The 22,294-nt window shown below is 37.4% G+C and overlaps 2 protein-coding genes across 2 annotated transcripts; one reads left to right on the top strand and one right to left on the bottom strand.

Moving 5' to 3' along the window:
* Positions 1 to 1,381: 1,381 nt before the first annotated feature.
* mrps24 (mitochondrial ribosomal protein S24) lies at positions 1,382 to 6,494 on the bottom strand. The gene is made up of 4 exons (XM_038296648.1): positions 6,278 to 6,494; positions 4,073 to 4,150; positions 3,780 to 3,891; positions 1,382 to 2,100 (listed from the first exon to the last, which is right to left on the bottom strand). Exons 1-4 carry the CDS (start codon positions 6,317 to 6,319, stop codon positions 1,817 to 1,819), a joined length of 516 nt encoding a protein of 171 aa, XP_038152576.1. The 5' UTR covers positions 6,320 to 6,494; the 3' UTR covers positions 1,382 to 1,816.
* A 256-nt stretch (positions 6,495 to 6,750) lies between these two features.
* Positions 6,751 to 21,879, top strand: nudcd3 (NudC domain containing 3). The gene is made up of 6 exons (XM_038296640.1): positions 6,751 to 7,104; positions 9,359 to 9,666; positions 19,117 to 19,249; positions 19,324 to 19,467; positions 19,544 to 19,732; positions 21,626 to 21,879. The coding sequence occupies exons 1-6, from the start codon at positions 6,907 to 6,909 to the stop codon at positions 21,734 to 21,736; spliced, it is 1,083 nt and encodes a 360-aa protein (XP_038152568.1). The 5' UTR covers positions 6,751 to 6,906; the 3' UTR covers positions 21,737 to 21,879.
* Positions 21,880 to 22,294: the final 415 nt, after the last annotated feature.

Here is a 22,294-nt window from a genome sequence, read left to right as displayed (position 1 = left end):
AAATGCTTTGATCCTGGGTGCCTTTTTGTTTTTGCACAGACCGGGTGCAAGTGCCTAAAATGTGAATGGATTTGCACTGTAATGAGATTTAATAATAAAGAACATTTTACCATCACCATGGAGGAATATCCTGTATCATCATTGAATTAAGATCCTTAAAAGGCTTCAACTTTTTTTTTTTTCTATTTGGCAATAGCTATAAAAACAGGCTACAGTGTTACTTTAGTATGAAATGTTTAAATATGGTGCAATAATTCACTTTATATGTGAGCTGTCTTTATAAGCATACGTCTGTTGTGCCTTGTTAGCCATCAAACCCACGGGGGGTGGGGGTTGAATTGTATTTTATTTACATTATGTTCCAAACGTAATTCTTTTAATTCAATTTTGTTTGAAAATATTTTCAGTTCAATTTTATATAGAGCAAATTTACAACACGCCATCTAAAGGCCCTTTATGGAGATGATTTAATCAATCAACTCTGTAAAACATAATTTAAAAGGAATGCAGTTCTTAAAACAATGTTTTACAAGAAAAAAAATAACATTTTTAAAGAAAATATTGGAAAAAATATATAAAATACAAAACGGGTTAGAATTTAAAATAAATGAAATCAGAGAAAACTGCAAAGTTACCTTTTAAAACCTTTTTTTTTAAATCAAGAAAAAACATTTCTGGACTTTTTTTAAAATTTCCATTTACAAATTAGCTACTTGCTTCCAACAATAATGGAACAAAACTGACTCCATACATATAGGGGCATTAGAGGCTTCTGTCCTGCTGTTGCCATGGTGACTTGCATAATCTGCCTTCCTGATTGGACGCCCTTTTAGTTACCAGGTCATCACCCATTTTAAAACTCAGCCCACATTAATGCGCACAATAAGAATGTTTTTTTTTATTATTATTATATTAATGAACTTTGAAGTTAAATAGCAAAAAAGAAATTCCTTAAAAAATTCTATTATTTGATCCTTTTCCTAATTTTATCAAATTTGCTTGTTTGAACTGGCTCTTAATAATCCTGAAGAGACCTCCTTAGTGCCAAGATGTCAATATTCACATCTGTTTGCTCTCTAAAAGAATACAGATATTAGGAATGTTATCAAATATCAACACAAAAGGAAGAAATATTTCCTACAGAAAATGTTAGCAAAGTATAAACAAATAACCCAAATACATTTTTTTTTTACCAATAATAAGGAAACTTTAATGTTTCCACTTATTTGTGCCATTGATAGTAAAATAAATCAGGTTAAGATGGACAGCAATGTTTACGATAAAACCTTCCTGTTTTATAGAAGAGTTGAACCTGGATTGATTTTATTTGGATCGTATAACAGCTCCAGCTGCGCAGATAATGGACTATCCAAACATCGAGTTTAATTAGAACCACTTTAATTCAATATTCCTTTTGTGGTAACAAAGCTTTTTACAGTAAATCCTCACCTGCACCATTTCCACATAGATTGTCAGCAAACAATTAAAGGTGTTTTTGCATAAAAAGATAAGAATTCTGCAGCCAATTAGTTTAATTTGACTTACTTTTATTGTGACATTCATCTATTTATAATCTGCCTCCTTTCATAACTTTAATAACATCAAAAATCTGTTTCCACATTGATACAAAATGCAAACTTTAAACTTTCTCTGCTTAAACTACTGAATGCTAATGGATATCTGAGTCTGAACAGGTTTCACCTTCTGCATTAAATAACTTAAAGAGACACGTCAATGAATACAACAAACAGCCTTTTCAAAGCATTTCGTATTTCCAATGCTTCCTTCGTTCTCTTTTTTCACTTTTTTAGATGTTTCATAGATACTTGTACACAGCCTTATCCTGCAGAGTCTGAATATCCAGCTTTACTGGGCATTTATAGAAGTGGGACAGCAGCGACTCTGAATATCCGATTAGAAAGTAAAACTTCTGAGGCGGCATCTTCTGTAGCATCAGAGCGCAAATGATGAGCGTGTTTCCACGGCGTTTGATCACAACCTCGTCGGCCAGGCAACCGTGGAAGGTCCCGAACATGAACTTCCGGATGAAGACGTCCTCCACTGTTCTCTCAGCCGCTCCCTGCTCCCCTTTGAGGTTACCTGTCAGCGCCAGACAAGAAATGTTTCAATTTATTTATTCATCTTTTAAATCTCTTCCGAATTTGAGGGGTTTTTTTTCTCAAGGTTTTATATTGGGATTTTGGCCGATATCCGATATGCCGATATTTTAAAACTCATGTAGCCGATAATCGATATCGATACCGATGTTAAAGCTGGACAAAAATAAGTAGTCATTGAAAACAGCAGTTTTGTTATCCATTTCTGACACTTTGAAAAATAATATACTCAAATATATTTTCATATGCTGATATCAAATTGATTTTTAAAAACGCGGTATCGATCTATTTTACTTTCAAAATCTCGTGAAATTTCATCGTTCTGTTACAAACTCTCGTGATATTTTGCAAATTCTTGTGAGATTTTGTCAGTAAAATAGATTGATACCGCGTCAATATATCAACATATAAAAATATGGCAAAATTTCGTGAATTTTCGGGGGATTTCGTAGCATAACGATGACATATAGCAATATTTCATTAGTAAAAGAGATTGATATGGTGTTTTTAAATGGCAATATATCAGCATATGAAGATATTGTGATATTTTAATGTATCAATATTTTTTCCTTCGTCTTTAGAAGTTTTTAAGTCTGTAAAAAAGAAGTTTTTGAGGAAGAAGTAGTATTTATTTTTTTTTTTTTTAGACTTTAGAAACTCAGAAGCTGATCAAATATCGGGTTAAATATCGGTGGGGTGGCCGATGTCCGATATTCAGTTTTAAGGCCGATACAGGCCGATACCGATAGGGGGGCGATCATATCGTGCATCCCTGGTTTTATATATTCAAATTATAATTATTAGTTCTAACTAATTATATACATTTTTCTTTTTTTTTTTTTTAGATTAAAAGGTATATTCCAGGATTTTCATGAATTTTTTAAGAGTAATTTTTGTTAATTTCTTAGGTTCCTTAAAGGTATTATGGAGGATTTTCATGATTTTTTCAAAGACCCGCCCTCTCCACTTACAAAAACAGCCTGTACCCGTTCCCAAGAGCGAACGCCTATTAAACACATGCAAGATGCCCTTTTTTCATTCAATTACAGCGAATCACACCTTGGATGGATTCAGTTCTGCTTTAGGTGTTATGCTAAAGAATCATATTTATTTTAGAATCTTTAGCAGCGCTCTATAACTGTTGGCCACTGGGGGCGCTACACCTGCATCCCTCTGGTTAAATCGCCTCCCTCAGTGTTTCTGAATCTGATATCAGACCAGTTTGAGTCGGCAGATTGGGAAGTGATGGAGCTCCTGTCAGGGCTGGACTGGGAGATTTTTTCAGGCCAGCAGTCAGTCATGTGACCAGGTCACCATGGTTACATGACTGATTTCTTAGGTAGTAAAGTAAAATATGGCTGGGAGGACCAACTGAAAAAGGCTGTTCTCTACATCCAGTCTATTCCTGATAGTTTAAGTGAAAAACTAAATATTACAACTTTATGGCGGAGAGACTGGAGGATAGATTACACCAATACCAATGGTTTGATGTCCTTTCAGAGTCACGAGTGAAGCATTAAGTGCTGCATAATTATCATACTCTGAGCAGACTGCACAGAATGAAATGGAAATGTAAAAAAAAAAACATATTTATTTATTTATTTATTCTGTTTTAAGTTTAAGTTATGAACCAGAGAGCATGTGCTCTTCAGCGTTGCTCACCGGTGTGCTGAGACAGCCATCCTTTGCGGTGCGCGATTTGATGAGGATGATGCGCTTGCTCGTAGGTCAGCGGTTTGTCTCCTTTGCCAATTCGGATCCGAGCCGCTCGGTTCTGAGAAGAACGAAAAAGCAAGACATGAAACACAAAAGTTAACAAAGTAAGCCAACACAAACCATTCAGTGAGTTTGGGGACCGTTTCTAGAGCCAACACTTTGATTTAGACATAAACAGAATATAAAGCGAAGGAATTTCTTCAACAGGGGAAAGAAACGTAATGCATGTCTGTGTTTACCTTGCAGCAGACCGCCGTCACATGGAGGCTTCTGCTTTCCAAGGATTTGAACAGAACGCTGGAGCGGGCCAGCGCAGCCTGGAGAGAGGGAAGACAGTTGTCATAGAAACGCTTGCAAGGTTTTTATGACCCAAACTCAGAGATAAGGAGAAAAATGGTAATATTATCTAAGGTCTGGCTTCTTTTTCCTCAGGGATAAAAAAACAAAAACAACAAAAAATTACTGATTAAATGAAAGGAACTTTATAGACATTTTAAGTTTCCAAAAAAGTTAAAAACAAATGAAAACAGGGCTTGGTTTTTGGGCCACTCTACAAAGCCTAGAACTCAACGCTATCTTGAATTGAAAAAGCTTCCTGGATGGGAGGCAGTGGTGGTTCTAGACCAAATGTTCCGGGGGGGCCAGAGGGGCCACCATGTTTTCATAGGGGTACCGAAAAGCAAGAAGCAAAAAAAAAAAAAATCAGGAAAGGGATTGAAATACATTAAGAAATCTGCATGAGGTGAAATTTCCATTCAATAAGGTTTAATTAAAATGATATGTCTTTCAACTGAAAATATTTAATTTTGGCTTGAAAATATTCATTTGGATTATCTTTAAAATCAAAATAAAAATCCCTTAGTATAGCAAACTCAAAAATTGTAGCTATATAAATATCTAAAAGATCAAATAAAGCTATTATTTGGAATATTGGGTCAATATAAATTCACAATTTAGGAATTTGACATATTTATAAATTGATTTAAGTTAAAATTACAGTTTTCTATAAAATCAGAATTAAAACTCAAGAAAAACTTATCAATTCAGCTTTTTTTTTTTACTGGGATCCTATCTCAACACCCCTGAAGCTATCACCTTATTGTTTTTAAATAATTAATAAAACAGAATTTTTTTTTTTAAAGAAATGGGTGGGAGGTGGTCTTGAAAATTGGAAACAAAGTCCAGTGGATTGTTTTGAACTTTTTTGGATATTTTTACCCAATCTTTGTTGTTTTAATGTTAAATTTATCTGCTGAGACTTAGAGGTCAAAGTAATGCAAAGTAAAAAGTATATATTGTAACTGGAGGCAGTGTAAGCTGCTCTCTTATACATAAATGATACACTATAAGGAATAGTTTTATATAAAAATAGACTAATAATTTATTTAACCTGAATTTATTTTCCTATTTCTATTAATTACTTTGAGACTTTAAAACAAAAGCAACTTGAGCCCAGCTTTGTATTATAGTCTGATTACATCCTGTACCTTAAAATAGTAAAACTCACTACTTAAGCAGCCTTTTTATCAAATATACACTTTTTATGGAGACTATTTATTTTGTCTTTTACTCCAATATAAATCTGTTGAAGTAGAGCTATTTTTACTTGATTATATTTTCTGTTGCCCCACCCACCATCACTAGAGAGGAGGAATCATCAGTGATCGGCCTGTGCTGACTCTAAACAGGAGATATTTTCTGATGATCATCAAAATGTTCGGCTTTGATCAGTGGATCTAAACAAAGATTTATTATTTAGGCTTAAAACCTTTTTAAAAAGCAAAACATCTGCAGAACTTTGGGGATTTATGCATTTAACAGGAACGATGGACACTAAACATACCTCATATATCAGCCGTGCAAACTTTTAATGAAACATATATGGCAGATAAAAGTATGGCTATACGAATATAATGACTGAGATTATTTTAAATATTTTTAAGGGACGAATTGCAAAAAAACAAAACAAAACAAAAAAAAGTAGAAAAATAAGAAATCCAGATTTTTGTTAACTCAAGTTTTGGCTTTTATTGTACAGTATAAAACAAACTAAGAAATGTTTTATTTTGAAAATGCTGTTAAAATAAAAAGTGTATTTTTATTTTAACAGGACGATTTTTTCCATCTAGAACAAAAACAAACCTATTTAGCAGATATTTACTCATAATGAATAACTGAGATAATGAGCAATTTCTATTGATAGGATAGAATTTAAGTTATTTCTCAGCTTTCTTTTGAGTAGTTTAACAGTTTGAAACAGAAATAGGTAAAATTGTTTCCTTGTAGCAAGACTGTTATTAAACCAGCAGGTTATTACCTCATTATATCGTCTCTTAGGAAGCCATGAGACCAGATAAGCACACCTTAACATTACTAACAGATCATTAACACCAAATATGAGGTAGACATTTTCCAAATGTTTGACTTTTCAATCATCTTCTTACCAGAAGCCTCGCGCTCCCAGAGTTGTTCAAGGACGCCGCCATGTTTCTGTAACGTTCAAATGTAACCGGAGCTACGATTAAATAGAAATAAAGAATGCCATTATTTCCCCTCCAGAACTGTTAAAATTAAAATACAAAATAAAGTGTTTTTTCCAGTCCCGGGGATGATTACAGCTTGCAAGTAAAAAAGTTATTTCATCCCGAAACTCTTAGCTCAAACTTAGACTTGGAACGTTAACTGATTTGGGGTTCCCACCGGACGGGAAATAACACGTACCAACAGGAAGTGCAATAAATAAATAAATGGTTTTTAAAAACTAGCCTTTTAAGTACATTTAAAAGTAAATAAATAAATAAAAACACGTATATTGCAAGTAATAATAATACAATAACATTTCCTCCATTAAAAACAACTTTTGTTTTGCATTCAACTGTTAGTGAAGAACACCAAGCTTTTATTTTGAAACTTAAAAGCCGGAAGTATTCGTATTGTTCTGGAACGAGCAAAACATTTCTAAAGAAGCTCAACTCGTCCCACTTCTCCTCAAACTTGTGCGTCCGGACGGTGTTGTGTTGTCGCTCTGAGGTCTCCTCCGGTTTGTTGGCAGGTGGAACCGTTGAGCGGAGGGATGGCGTCGCGGCTGGAGATGACAGAAATGTATGACAACGCTCTGCTGGGGATCCTGCAGCACGTTGGAAACATCCAGGACTTCCTGCAGGTCTACTTCGGATTTCTATACCGAAAAACGGACTTTTATCGGCTGCTGTCTGGTCCCAACGACAGGATGGGCTTCCCTCCAGGAGTGGCGGAGAAGATGGTGCTGAAGGTGAAGAAGTTAAATAACTGCCTTTAAATTTGTATAAATGAGCAAGAAAATCAAGAAGGACAACTTACATTAAAGTTAATAAGATATATTTATATTGAAAGGTTTATTTATGGACTTTTTAGGCCGTTTGAAAATACTTACAGTTATTGTTGCACTGATACCAATACCAGTATCGTTCAGATCCAGTGCTAAAATGGTGATATTGGTATCGGTATCAGCGAATACCAACAAATAGGGCACCGATACCATTTTCAGAGCCAAAAGAGCCATGATGGCAATTATTTTACATCCAAGTAGTTTGCAGTTCTTCATATAGACACACACATTGATTTCAAACAGATGTTATCGGTATCTGTCTGATCTGACAGTTAACTGAGTTAGCTACAAAGTCCACTATCTAGTCCCCGCTCTGTGCAGTGATTGAGGGACGGATTTAGGCGACGTTCAGACACAGTAAGCTTGTATCAGATATGAAAACAGCAACTTTTAAGCAAAGCTCTCGCATGTGCATTTTTTTTTTTTAAGTGTAGAGGGCGGGTCTTTTAAAAGATTTGAGAAAATCCTCCTTAATACCTTTAAGTGTTTATAAAATTGTTAGAAAAAGCAACCTTTGCTTTCTGCCCTCCGTGTTCTCTGGATGGCATCTTATTTATTTTTCTAAGAAGGTTCTGGTCCATCTGGTCAATATTGAGGTTCCATATGTCGTGATGATCATCGCCCTCTTGTGGTCTGGAGTAGGGATGCACGATATAATCGGCCCCATATCGGTATCGGCCTGTATCAGCCTTAAAACTGAATATCGGACATCGGCCACCCCACCGATATTTAACCCGATATTTGATCAGCTTCTGAGTTTCTAAAGTCTAAAAAAGAAAATAAAAAATAATACTACTTCTTCCTTCTCAAAAACTTATTTTTTACAGACTTAAAAACTTCTAAAGACTAGGGAAAAAATATTTATAGAGTAAAATATTACAATATCTTCATATGCTGATATATTGCCATTTAAAAACACCATATCAATCTCTTTTACTAATGAAATATTGCTATATGTCATCGTTATGCTACGAAATCCCCCGAAAATTCACGAAATTTTGCCATATTTTTATATGTTGATATATTGACGCGGTATCGATCTATTTTACTAACAAAATCTCACAAGAATTTGCAAAATATCACGAGAGTTTTTAACAGAACGATGAAATTTCACGAGATTTTGAAAGTAAAATTGATCGATACCGCGTTTTTAAAAATCAAATTTGATATCAGCATATGAAAATATATTGGAGTGTATTATTTTTCAAAGTGTCAGAAATGGATAACAAAACTGCTATTTTCAATGACTACTTATGTTTGTCCAGCTTTAACATCGGTATCGATATCGGTTATCTGCTACATGAGTTTTAAAATATCGGCATATCGGATATCGGCCAAAATCCCAATATCGTGCATCCCTAGTCTGGAGGACTTGTAACGTATGTGTTTAAGTCTCATGTTTGCGTTTTTTCTAAACTGCACAACCTTTCTACTTTGTTGTAAAATCATGTATTTACGCGCTTTTTGCTTCCCTGGAACGCGGTACGTTTCTGGCTTTATCATATATGTCCAGTTTGATGATCTGTTGCTGTCAGGCTGGACTGAATATTAGGTTAGCATAACTGAAACAGACTTTATAAGGCAGCACCTTTTATGCTCCAAAAACAGCTTACTCTGGTATATAAACATTAGCCGTATGTTGTTCAGCCTTAAACACATCTGCTGTAATTCCACAAGTTGTCTTCCAGATTTTTTTTTGTGATTTAGTTTTCACCATCTTGACATTCTGAGAAGCTTTTCTCTCGGTACTGCAGAGATGCGGCCCCACAGCATGATGCTGCTACCACTGTGCTTCACTGCAGGAGTAACGCGCCACAGAAGGCATTAGCTTTTAGACATGTTGAATTTTAAACCCAAAGTTTCTGATTAGTTCTCAACTTTCTTTGCTCAGATTAGTCGTTCAGGAGTATGGCCGTTATTCTGTTGGCTGGTCTCACATTTATTGTTATTAAAAAACACAGAGATGGACTTGATTGAGTTATTAGATGACTTTTGATGACATTGGATTGTATTTAGGGGTTTCAGAGTCATGAGAGGTTTTTAAACTTTGTGTAACACTATTAACATCTGCGGCTGTACGGCAACGAAAGGTGGAAAAAAAAAAAAAACCTAATCATCTCTTCTAAAGGACTCTGACGAGCTTTCTTTTTATCTTCAGACATTTAGGATGTTTGAAAAGCTGGCCGAGCAAGACAGAGAGCGAGCGCAGAGCGGGAGGAGAAACGAGGCTCCGCGTGTTCCTCCTGCAGCCCAGGAGCTGGAGGTTACCTCTGAGCCCGGCGAGGCGGCGGCGGAGCAAAGCGGCACGGAGCCGCCCCAGATGGAGAGCGCCCCATCTGATGGAGGAGAAGTTCCCGCTGCAGCAGCCTCAGATGCTCCTGTCAGATCAGAAGATGGAGGCAACAGCGATGGAGCAGGAGCCCAGGGAGGCGAAGCGGCATCCAGCTGCACAGCAACAGCAGACAAGTGAGTTACTATTTAATTAGTGAGAAACGGGGGGGTTAAAAAAAAACAACAAAAAAACTTCAAGGTGTATTCTTTTGTAATTATTTAAAAATCAATTTAACCGCAGGGTTTCCTCGTACAGTGAGTTAACTGCTCACAATGTATTTTCATTCACTGTGCGTCGTTAGAGGCTAGTCGCCTCTCGTTACCCCCTGTATACTAAACCACGCACCATCAGGCTGAAAGTCGGCCCGAATACAACAAAACCATCTTTATTCATACATATTCTGTAAAATAAATACATGTTTCCTTTAAATAGGGCAAATGGAACTTTAAAAATGCATTTTAATTTTGCATTAATTTTATTACATTTTTTGCATTTAGCTTTATTTATTTCAACATATATATTGTAATTTACTTATATATATACACTCACCGGCCACATTATTAGGTACCCCATGCTAGTAACGGGTTGGACCCCCTTTTGCCTTCAGAACTGCCTCAATTCTTCGTGGCATAGATTCAACAAGGTGCTGGAAGCATTCCTCAGGGAGTTTGGTCCATATTTACATGATGGCATCACACAGTTGCCGCAGATTTGTCGGCTGCACATCCATGATGCGAATCTCCCGTTCCACCACATCCCAAAGATGCTCTATTGGATTGAGATCTGGTGACTGTGGAGGCCATTTGAGTACAGTGAACTCATTGTCATGTTCAAGAAACCAGTCTGAGATGATTCCAGCTTTATGACATGGCGCATTATCCTGCTGAAAGTAGCTAGGGCTGCAACAACGAATCGATAAAATCGATAAAAATCGACTTTTAAAAGCGTTGGCAACGAATTTAATCATCGATTAGTTGTGTCGCGCGATTAATGCGTCATCCGCCGCCGCCGTCATCCCGGGGAAGAAAAAAAAATATGGCAGAGCGAGTCAGCGCCGCAGTTGCAGTGTTGCCAACTCAGCGACTTTTCAGACCCCTCCAGCGACTATTTTTTTAAAAAGCGACTAGGCACAAATCTGGCGACTTTTTACGGTGTCACTGGCGGCTTTTGGAGACTCTTACGTGAAAGCATGTATCGTTCCTACTCTTCTCCTACAGCGGCAGCTGCTGCCGTGGGGCGCCTCCCCCATCCCAACGCCTTTCTCTCTCTCCCACAGGAATCCCTCTCAGCGCTGCAGTCAGAGCCGCAGGATTTTAGTGAGGAGTTTATCCTTAGCGTCCAGACTGCAAATGAAGCGCGCATGCCCCGGGATTGACGGCGCAAATTGATCATAATAATTAAAATAGCCTGCGCTTTGTAAAGTGAAAAAAGTCGTAACATGCAACTTTTGTAAAAACAAATGAACATGGCACAGAAGCACCACTGTTATGACGCGGCAGCTGAAAAGAAAACACGTTGGAGCCTTTGATGGCAGTGAAGAGAGCTGATCAGCAGGATGAGTAACCATGTTTTTTTCATTTTAAAGTGGGGAAACGTAACGTTAGTTTCTCAGGTGATGCTTTCCTTAGCTTGTTAGTAGGTTACAGACAGTGATAAGGTTGGCTTCTTATTTTACTTTTAATTTCATTTGAATTAGCTTAAGCAGCGTTTATATTTTCTTTATAAATAAATAAATTTGCAAATTATGAGGGCAAGGCTTTTAAAGTTTAAATCTTCTGGCAAAGATAAAGTAAAGAAGATCCTGCAATTTATGGAAGTAAAGCAGAATAAAATCCAGCAAGATCAGTAATATGTCAATTAATTATCTGCCACATTTCCATGTAAATATCTGTCTTTGGAGGATGTGTTTTTTACCACCCCTAGTTCTCTCATTTTTATTCCAAATACAATTTATAATTTGAATCACAGGGCTATTTTTATCTCTATGGTTCAGGATTTTCTCAAGTAGCAACTTTAACTGCTGTACTTTCCTGTCTTAAAAGGCAGAACTCTTCTAGTCTAAAAAAACCTCATTTGTTGAAATGGGGGGGCCTGTTGTTTGAGCCCCTTAGGGGCTTTAAAAAACAAAAATGCCTGTCTCTTTTTGCGCTTTATGAAACAAAGTACCCTATATTTTGTGGATGTACAGCTACATTTCTCATGTAAGTTTGCGTAGTTTTAAAACAAACATTTATTTTTCATATTGCACCAGTACAGTTAATGAGCAACCTGTACTTGTGTGCTTGTTTGTTCTGTCTAAAATGTTTATTTTGGAATGAAGAGGTTAATATAAAAAAAATATTTTGTGTCCGATTCATCGATTAATCGAAAAAATAATCGGCCGATTCATCGATTTTCAAAATAATCGTTAGTTGCAGCCCTAAAAGTAGCCATCAGAAGTTGGGTACATTGTGGTCATAAAGGGATGGACATGGTCAGCAACAATACTCAGGTAGGCTGTGGCGTTGCAACGATGCTCAATTGGTACGAAGGGGCCCAAAGAGTGCCAAGAAAATATTCCCCACACCATGACACCACCACCACCAGCCTGAACCGTTGATACAAGGCAGGATGGATCCATGCTTTCATGTTGTAGACGCCAAATTCTGACCCTACCATCCGAATGTCGCAGCAGAAATCGAGACTCATCAGACCAGGCAACGTTTTTCCAATCTTCTATTGTCCAATTTCGATGAGCTTGTGCAAATTGTAGCCTCAGTTTCCTGTTCTTAGCTGAAAGGAGTGGCACCCGGTGTGGTCTTCTGCTGCTGTAGCCCATCTGCCTCAAAGTTCGACGTACTGTGCGTTCAGAGATGCTCTTCTGCCCACCTTGGTTGTAACGGGTGGTTATTTGAGTCACTGTTGCCCTTCTATCAGCTCGAACCAGTCTGGCCATTCTCCTCTGACCTCTGGCATCAACAAGGCATTTCCGCCCACAGAACTGCTGCTCACTGGATGTTTTTTCTTTTTCGGACCATTCTCTGTAAACCCTAGAGATGGTTGTGCGTGAAAATCCCAGTAGATCAGCAGTTTCTGAAATACTCAGACCAGCCCTTCTGGCACCAGCAATCATGCCACGTTCAAAGTCACTCAAATCACCTTTCTTCCCCATACTGATGCTCGGTTTGAACTGCAGGAGATTGTCTCGACCATGTCTACATGCCTAAATGCACTGAGTTGCCGCCATGTGATTGGCTGCTTAGAAATTAAGTGTTAACGAGCAGTTAGACAGGTGTACCTAATAAAGTGGCCGGTAGGTGGAACGGTTCACAAAATCCACGGTTCGGTTCACGGTTTCGTGGTCGTTATATGTTTATTGTTACACCGAAAAATAAAAAAATTTATAAAAATTAATGAATTTTATTTTTAGTGAAATTAATGAAAAAATCCCCAAAAATTAATGAATTGTAATTATTTTTAAGGATCCACGGAAACCCTGGATCATCTCCGTATGTTTTGCTGCTTTGAATTTAATCATCTGGCGCATGTCCTCTACGATCTCCAAGGGACTCAGAGGGGAGCGGATGAAGCCACAGCGGAGGCTGTAGGCTTTGCTTTGAGCAGCCGGTCTGGAGCGCAGCGGAGCGGAGCGCTGACGGAGTATGAGGGATTTCGGGGTTAGCCTGACATGTTGGTCATGTTGCTGTTAGCAGAAACAAAACGTGTTGCACACTGTTGCACTTTTATCCACAACTTTCTTTCCGCCGTCATCGTAGGTCACTCTAAATGCAAAAAGCTCCCATACAGCAGACCTATAAAGTGCTGCTGGCGCGTCTTCCAACTCCTGTTCTTTCCCACTCGCCATACCCACACAATTCTCCACAACAACTGATTTTTTTCTGCTACACCCGGCTACGCTGCTTCGCTTCTTCTTGTTTACTACTGGTGGTTGGCTTTGGTCGCAGTACCGCCACCTTCTGCTCTGGAGTGTAAACGCTTCGCCTATGAGAAAAAGGAGCAGCGCATGAACCGAACGCAACACACGCGAATCAAACCGAGACAGTCGAAGCGGACGAAAAACCGTTCCATTCCTAATATATATATATCTTTTTACTTCAAGGTGTATTCTTTTTTAATCGTTTATTTTAAGGTATTTTATTCATATCAAAAAAAATTTTAACTTAAAAATTAATTAATTTTATAATATATTTATCAATATTTTTAAAGATAATGTTGTCATCCAGTCTGTTGGCATTACAAACTCTTCCATTTCAGTTGAAGCTCTCACTGGAAAGAGAAAACTCCGTCCCCTCGTTTAAAAATAAGAACAAGAAATAAAAGACAGAAATAAAAAGAGCCTGAAAATAGAAACAGTTAAAAAAAAATACTTGAAAAAGATTGAAACTATGAAAGTGTCACAAAATAAAACACCATTATGAATGTTTATGTAGTATTTTCTAGTATTTCATGAGTACAAGTTATTTTTAATGTAATCATTTCTATTTTTTTATGTATTTAATTATGAATGTAACGGCTCTCCATACGGGGCAGCTGAGTTGCTGCTAGTCGTCTCACGTTGTCAGTAAAAGTAGAGAAACAGAAAAAGCTTTAACTTTACAGCAGCGAGCGACGTCCCAGTCGGACCTGTTTGGTGGAAGAAGAGTTTCCAGGGAACCGTTTTCTGAGACGCTCAGCTGAGATACAGAGGCCGTTTCTCAATATGTGTACTTGTGAGTTCTCGTGTCCTCGTGAAACATTATCAGCCTCAGGCCTAGTACTGTTCCAATTCACAAGAACAAGAAGACAGAGAACGGACAAAGTCCCCGGATGTTGTTCTCTCCTCTCCCTATTTACCCAGCATGCATCAGAGCAGCAGCTTCCAATGGAGCGCTCACAGAGCTCAGAGTAGTAAGTTAGAAGTTCTCTTTTCTGTTGCCATTGTTCAGCAAAAGTATGTTTTAAGATCATTTAAGGTGAGAAAATTAAACGTTTAAGAGGCACTATATCGTTCATTTACGGATTAAAGGAATAGTACACCCAAAACATGATTGGCCTTCATTTTCTACTCACCCCCATGCTGAACAACACTCTGGAGTACTTTTTTGATATCTCAAATGCATCTGGAGATCTGGGAGGCTTCTTGCTGTCTGCTGACATTCAAATAATGGAGGTCTATGGCGCCCGAGGCAGAAAGGTCCATAAAAGTCCACAAAAAACGTGTCAATATTCCTCCATACTGCTCGTCCAATGTATTCCAAGTGTCCTGAGTGGGTAGCGTCCATAATTTACTCGAAACGAAGTCATTTAGAATGTTTTTAGAGCATAAACAGTAGTGTATAGGATTTCCTGAAAGCACGTTCACGAGTCTACGGAAACCGCGGCAGACCAAACCAGATGAAAGTGCGCATTCAGCTCGGCAAAGAACTCATGCTCTTCCTCAACACTCAAGTCCTCAGACATTTTTCTTTCGTTGTTTCTTTCTTTGCACAGGTAAACAGCACATTTCTTCTTCTACGCTTGCATTATTGGCAGAGCAGACGCTGAATGCGCACTTTCATCTGGTTTGGTCTGCCGCGGTTTCCGTAGACTCGTGAACGTGCTTTCAGGAAATCCTATACACTACTGTTTATGCTCTAAAAACATTCTAAATGACTTCGTTTCGAGTAAATTCTGGATGCTACCAACTCAGGACACTTGGAATACATTGGACGAGCAGTATGGAGGAATATTGACACGTTTTTTGTGGACTTTTATGGGCCTTTCTGTCTCGGGCGCCATAGACCTCCATTATTTGAATGTCAGCAGACAGCAAGAAGCCTCCCAGATCTCCAGATGCATTTGAGATATCAAAAAAGTACTCCAGAGTGTTGTTCAGCATGGGGGTGTGTAGAAAATGAAGGCTAATCATGTTTTGGGTGTACTATTCCTTTAAGTGCGTAATAAAAAAAAAAAAAAAGTTCCAGTGTTGAGAGGAATGTGGCAACCAGCGGAGCTGCGAGGCTAACGGCAGCCAGTATGAAGGTTATTTTGTTTCAACACTATTTGTGTTTTGTAAGTGTGAATTTGCAGAGAGAGTTACAGTCTAAGTTTTGTATTTGTAGAATAAAAAAAAAATCATTATTCATCAATCATGCATGAACGAGGCATGTTTTCATAGTTTCTCTCCAAACTGTTTCAAAATTGACCCTAACAGATTTTGAAAGCTTAGGAAAGTCGTAGGAAAGCGGCTGTTCCAACCTTCGCCTATCTGGCCTGCCCAATTTAACTTTTGGGAAAATATCGTCTGATAGAGAGAACATTCATATACATGTTTAAGCCAAAGGATTTGACATTTAAATATGACTTCCTTACGACTTTAAACGCAACTTTTTTTTGCTGAACATTTTTAAAGAAAAACAGAAACACTTTAGAACAAATATAAGGGAAAAATTCAATAGTTTACAAAAATCAGTTACACCTTAAGGTATAAAAAAAAACTTAAAATATATTATTCTTATTTCTCTAAATTAAAAATAAAGAAAAAATCCACATGAATGAGACTTGAGTTCTTTCCTGACACCGAAACAAGTTTCTATCTTAATGCTGTGGCTTGATTTGGCTCAAAGAATATGATTGAGTTAAATAAGTGTTTAATTTCATAAAATAAAAAATGTAACATAACAAAAATGAAATAATTTCACAGAGTGTTTTATAGAGGGTACAGGACTCAACTTCTTTCTCTGGGAAAACTAAACCTCCTCACAGCCCTTCCTGTCTATGGACTCACACTGCCCTCTACTGGTAGCTTTGTGCTACAGCATTACCTCTCATGTTCAGGATCTGCCTGTGGCGATCAGAGGATGGAGAGGGATTTTCTCATTAAGCTTCCAGAGTTTCTCCTAAAAGGATGATGGGTAAAACTTGCAAACATTCACTGTTTATATCAGTTTGATCAGAATGTCTAAAGGTTTTAAAGGCTTGTTTAGTTTGAGCTCAAAACAGTTAATGAGTCCCTAAATATTTAGATAATAAACGTTTGTATCTTAATATTTTATATGGCACTCAGTGAAATACTATTTCAAGCCAATAGTGTTATTGGAATCCAGGACAAGACCTTATACCTTTGTAACATTCAAATAATTTGGATATTTTGATGGCAAAAATTAATATAAATGTAACAAGAGACGCCAACTTGCCTGAAAATATTAAGAAAAATAACAAAAATGCTTCTATAAGAAATTCATGAAAAACATTCTGAGGGTGAAACAAAGATTAACCTTTGAGGCATTAATGCTGATACTGGTACTTACATTTTTTACTTTATAAACCTAAATATAATTGTTAACCAGGCTTATTAACTTTTTAGCTTTACTTTTTCATTTTTACCTTTTTTCCCTCTTGATTTGTTAACTTTTTTTCAACTTAATTTAAAGTAGGTAATATATCATTGAAGGGCTCATCTAATTGGTCAAATGCTAAAATAAGCTGTACAGCCATGTAGCAGCATCTATCCCAAAACTGCTGATATTTGGAATTTCTGCTTTAATTGTAAAATTTGAAACAGTGTTTTATATATTTGGTCATAAAAAATGCAGTTCTCCTTCCAAAAATCGCACGTTTTATGTTTTTACACACTGTAATTACACACTATATATAGATAGTTCAGTAGAAAAAAGATGCCTGAGGACGGCGGGTCTATCTGGATAACCGTTTGTCCAATCAGGGAGCTTCTTAGCGCTTTGGAAAGGTTTTCCTCTACAGAATCCAAATATATGCATCAATTTTAGATAGACAGATGATGTCTATCTAAAATCACAGGTGAGATTAAAAAAAACGTCTTTGGGATTTATGCACAGGTGCTGTTTCCAAATATGGGCATGCTGTAGTACCGTAATACAGAGAGAAGAAGAATCATTCAGCGCCGCTACATGGGTTGTTGAAACGAGGTCCACTGAAACACAAAGTGGATGATAAAGTGCTTTCTGGCAGTGTTGGAGCTATAGTCAGTGGAAATTAGAATGAAGTAGATAATTCTGTAGAGTCTAAGGTGAAGATCTGGACATATACTGTGTTCAGAATTATTAGGAAAGTTGTATTTTTGAGGATTATTTTTATTATTGGGCCACAATTTTGTTCTCAATCAATCCAAAAGACTCCTTAATATCAAAGTTTCACATTTTTGGAGGTCGATGTGTGTTTTTTAGATGCTTCTGCTTGAAAAAAATCCAAATTAGACAAGTAATTTTTTCTTAAAATAAGTGCATTTGTTCTTGGATTGAGGAGGTAAAAGAGACATTTTGCCAATAGAACAAGACAATTTACATTTAAAATAAGAAAACACAATTGCATTGTCTTATTTCAAGTGCATTTTATCTAATTATCTTCCTATTTTAAGAGTAAAAAATAGTTATGTCATTGGCACGCTAGTCAGATCAAGGATAAATATACTTAATTTAAGAAATGTATTACTTATTTTAGATTGTTTTTCCAGTGTGTGTTCAATGACAGAGCGGCTTTACTATATATGGTGTGATAAGCTGGTGAAAAATAGTTTTGATATGTTTTTATGCGAAAAAGTCCACCTAAAGTTCATCAAGATTACGATCCTGCTTGAAATGTTTTTCTCCATTTATGGGTGTGTTTTTATATTTACCTCATTTACCCTGGCCACCATTATTTTTTTGTGTTCGAGGGAGAATAAACTTTACATTGTACTATACTTTGACAAATCTTTACATTGTGTATTTTGTGAAAATATAATGTCACTAGGACTCCCCAGCAGCAGCTGCCTCAGGCCCGGTTTCCTCTTGGGGATTTTCCCCTACTGTTGGTGGCGGCTGGAATTAGATGTTAGCGTATTTCTGGATGTGGTTCAAACTGCAGGCACCCGAATAATAAAATCAAACATATTTTGCCGGCAGGTTTCGACATTTTAAGTTAATTTAGTAGTTAAACTGTTTCAGAGGAGTGATCATCAGCAGCTCTGTGTCTGACTCCCTGCCAGCTCCCAGAGCAGCAAAAGATCAACTTTCACAACTCCAGCAGCTGCTGCTTGTGAAATTTCGAACAATTGTGTGAAGTTTCCAGCGGAAAAACGGGGCTCAAAATTAATTATTTTTTTAGTAAAGGAAAAATGTACGACAATTCTTTTTTTTTTTTTTATACATTGTCCTGTCTGGCAAGGTGGCAATAAGAATAATTGTCTTGATGCCAAAAAGAGCCCAACAGATTTTCCTTTCACAAGTGGAGCAGGATGGCAATTGCCATATTGTTCCACTTGTTTCATGCGTATAAATTGCTTTATTATAATTATGCAGGGAGTTTTACAGTTTATATGGACACTGCAATGTAAATAGAGCAGAAAAACAGAAGAAGAAAAAGGAAAAAAGAGAAAAGATGAAAGAAAGAGGAGATAGAAAGGAGACAATGACAACATTTTTAGTCTGCTTCATCACCTGTAACGAGATGAAAAAAGAACAGCAGTACGACAATTCGCATTGCTAGCTAAAAACCTGGTTAGAGTTTCTCGGCTGTAAGCTTATTGTTGCAAAAAAGTAACAGCCCGTTAAAAGGAGGCCTTTGGGCTGAAGGGGTTAACCGTCTGTTTGGATAAATGTGTGTTTCAGATCTCAGAATGACTTCCAGTCCAACCCAGATAGTTACAACGGAGCCGTGAGGGAGAACTACAGCTGGTCTCAGGACTACACTGACGTGGAGGTCCGAGCGTTTGTTCCCAAGACCGTCGTAAAGGGCAAACAGGTGAGCACGGCGTGTTTTGACCCCCTCTGACGTATCCGGACTCCCCCTTACCTCTCAGCTGCTGCCGTCCTCAGGTGAGCGTCAACCTGCAGAGCGGCAGCCTGCGAGTGAGCGTGAAGGAAGGAGCGGAGGAGAAAGTGCTGATGGAGGGAGAGTTCACGCACAAGATCAACACAGAGGACTCGCTGTGGAGTTTGGAACCTGGGAAGTGCGTTCTGGTAAGTGCTCGGTTACCTTTCCACCGATGGCCGCCGCGTTTCAGCTCATCGTTAATGGCACGCATTCCACTCTCAGCTGTCCCTCAACAAGACCTCCGAGGTGTGGTGGAACGCGGTACTGAAAGGAGAAGAGGAGATCGACATCAACCAGATAAACCGCGAGCGCTCCATGGCAACGGTTGACGAGGAGGAGCATGCCGTCCTGGACAGGCTCACCTTTGACTATCACCAGAAGCAGCAGGGAAAACCGCAGAGTCACGAAAGGGTGAGGAAGCAGGTTTCAGCAGAACGTAACACAAACAGGACCAAATAAAAACATGGATATTTACTTACAAACATTTCAATCTTTTATCTGTTTCCTTAGGATATGATAAAGAACATTAACGACATATAAAATGAAAATGTTCACATTTACTGATAGAAATATGACCACTTTTTATAGAATTGAATGTGTGGCACTTTGGGCTTTCCATACCTGCTCCTGGTTTTAAAATATAGGCACAAAACTCTATGAAATATTTATTTAGTGATTTTTGGGTAGGATTGTCTTTTAATGCACCTACCTGATCCTGCTGTTGGACGCCTGCTAGACTTCAGACTTCAGGGCTGGTTATCCTCCTGCAGCAGTGAGTCGCAGTGAGCTTGTTGCAGATATTCTTATACCAATATGGAAGTGTGGTGTTTGCTATGTTATTCCACGCCACAACGCAATCAGACAGTTGAAGCTATCTGATTATGTATGTATATGTATATATGTATGTGTGTATATGTATGTATGTATGTGTGTATATGTATGTATGTATGTGTATATATATGTATGTATGTACGTATGTATGTATTTACATATGTACGTATGTATATGTCTTTATATTTCTATATATATATATATAGATGTGTGTGTGTGTGTGTATATTAGTGCTGTCAAACTATTAAAAATTTTAATCGCGATGAATCGCATATTATCAACAGTTAACTCGAGATTAATCGCAAATTAATCGCATATTTTATCTTTTTTTATTTATTTTTTTATTTGGCCATTTAAAAAAGCAATTATGCAAAAATGTAAAAAAAACACATGCTTAAACAGAAAGTTTTATTTTTTTATTATCATTATTTTTCAAGCACTACAATAAAAATGTCCTGGTTTAAATTCTACATTTTAAATTAGGCGTTATGCTTCCATTAAAACTTTACGAAACTACAGAACAGTAAACAGTACTTCAAAGTACTCTATAAGCTTAAGTTTTTTCTCAAACATAGGACAAAAATAAAGATGTACTCTTAAAATAAAGTGCACATTCCGTTATGAAGTACAGATTTAATTCAAATGAAATTAAGTTACTCACAAAATAATAAATCAATCAAACGAAATTACAATAACAGGGCTTTGCAGGCATCTCAGCAACATAACATTTTACATGTAGAACATTTTCAAAATGCTTTAATATTCCTTTGGTCTGAACAGGAGCTGCAGCAGCAGCGCCTTCCACATGACTCAGTTCATTTCTTTGTCTTGGTGGCACTAAGCCAGTGAGACGCTCGTTTCTTCTGGAAAACACACACAGACGACTCGGGTTTTGTCAAGAGAGCCTTCTGGCATAACTTTAAAAAAAAAACGTATCATTCAGGATACCTTGTCTGCTGGCCATTTTTGCCCATTCAAAGCACGGGTCTGTTATGCTGCGGACTCTCCCGCAAACTTAGCATTCCTGAAGCTACGGAAAGCGCCAAGGATAAAACAAACAGTACAGAGAGCGCTGCGGAAAAATAAAGATTACAAGCGAACGGTGCGTTTGTTTTGATGCGCGATTAACGTGCGTTAAAAAAAATGTCGGCGTTATAGTCTAAAGCAGTTAACGCGTTAATAACGCTTTAAAACTGACAGCCCTAGTGTGTATATATATATATATATATATATATATATATATAATATATGTATGTATGTGTGTATGTTCAATTGTCTTCCTTTCTGTTTGTTTCCACCTTCAAGCTCAGCCTTCAGGCTTATTGTTGAATTCTGTCTGAGCCTCTGCAGTGATCCACGTCTCTTCCTAATACATGAAGCAGGATCAGATTTCTTTCTCTCTCTCTGATGTAAGAAACGGCTCAGAATTGAGTAAAACATTTGTCTTTCTGTCTTTTTTTTGCCTGATTCTAGAAAGTGCATGACATATTGAAGAGAGCCTGGGATGCAGAAGGCTCCCCGTTTCAGGGGGAGGAGTTTGACCCGTCCATGTTCGACATCCCGCCCAGCGCCGTGCAGTTCTGAGAGGCGCCTCAAACTGGGCCGACTCGCCTTCTGAGAGGCCCGGCGCATCGAGAAGAGGAGGGAGAGGAGTGATGAGGGCGCGTTCTGCTGTCAAACCTGGATGTTTTGGGAGAATAAACATGTTTCTTTTTTTGGGTGTTATTTATTGAGCTCCTCTCTGCCTATTTTTTTGTTTTAGGATTTCATTCTTTTTTACCCTCCACTCCCCACAATGCTGAACAGTTTGCTGCCATGTCTGCTATTTAATTTACAACCAAAGTTTCAGGAGATTTAGCAGAGTCCTTCTGCAGATGTGAATGTTTATATGCAGAAAATGACTTTATGAAACTTTTTATTACAAATATATTGTTTACTTAACTGTTTTTATCATTTTATTTCCTGGATCATTTTTATCTGGCAGGTTTTTTTAAATTCTAGCCATAATTCATTATAAAGAGCAAATGGAAATAGAAAATAATTCAATCCAGAAATAAAACATAAAAAATTCATCAAAAAAAGATTTTTTTTTTTTTTTCAAATTATGATTTTTCAAGCGAATTATTATCGAAAAAAATGTTG

The sequence above is a fragment of the Cyprinodon tularosa genome, unplaced genomic scaffold, assembly GCF_016077235.1.
Source record: "Cyprinodon tularosa strain WSP-4 unplaced genomic scaffold, ASM1607723v1 ctg374, whole genome shotgun sequence".
In the NCBI taxonomy this organism is placed as follows: domain Eukaryota; kingdom Metazoa; phylum Chordata; class Actinopteri; order Cyprinodontiformes; family Cyprinodontidae; genus Cyprinodon; species Cyprinodon tularosa.
This window is presented reverse-complemented; position numbering and strand designations above follow the sequence as displayed.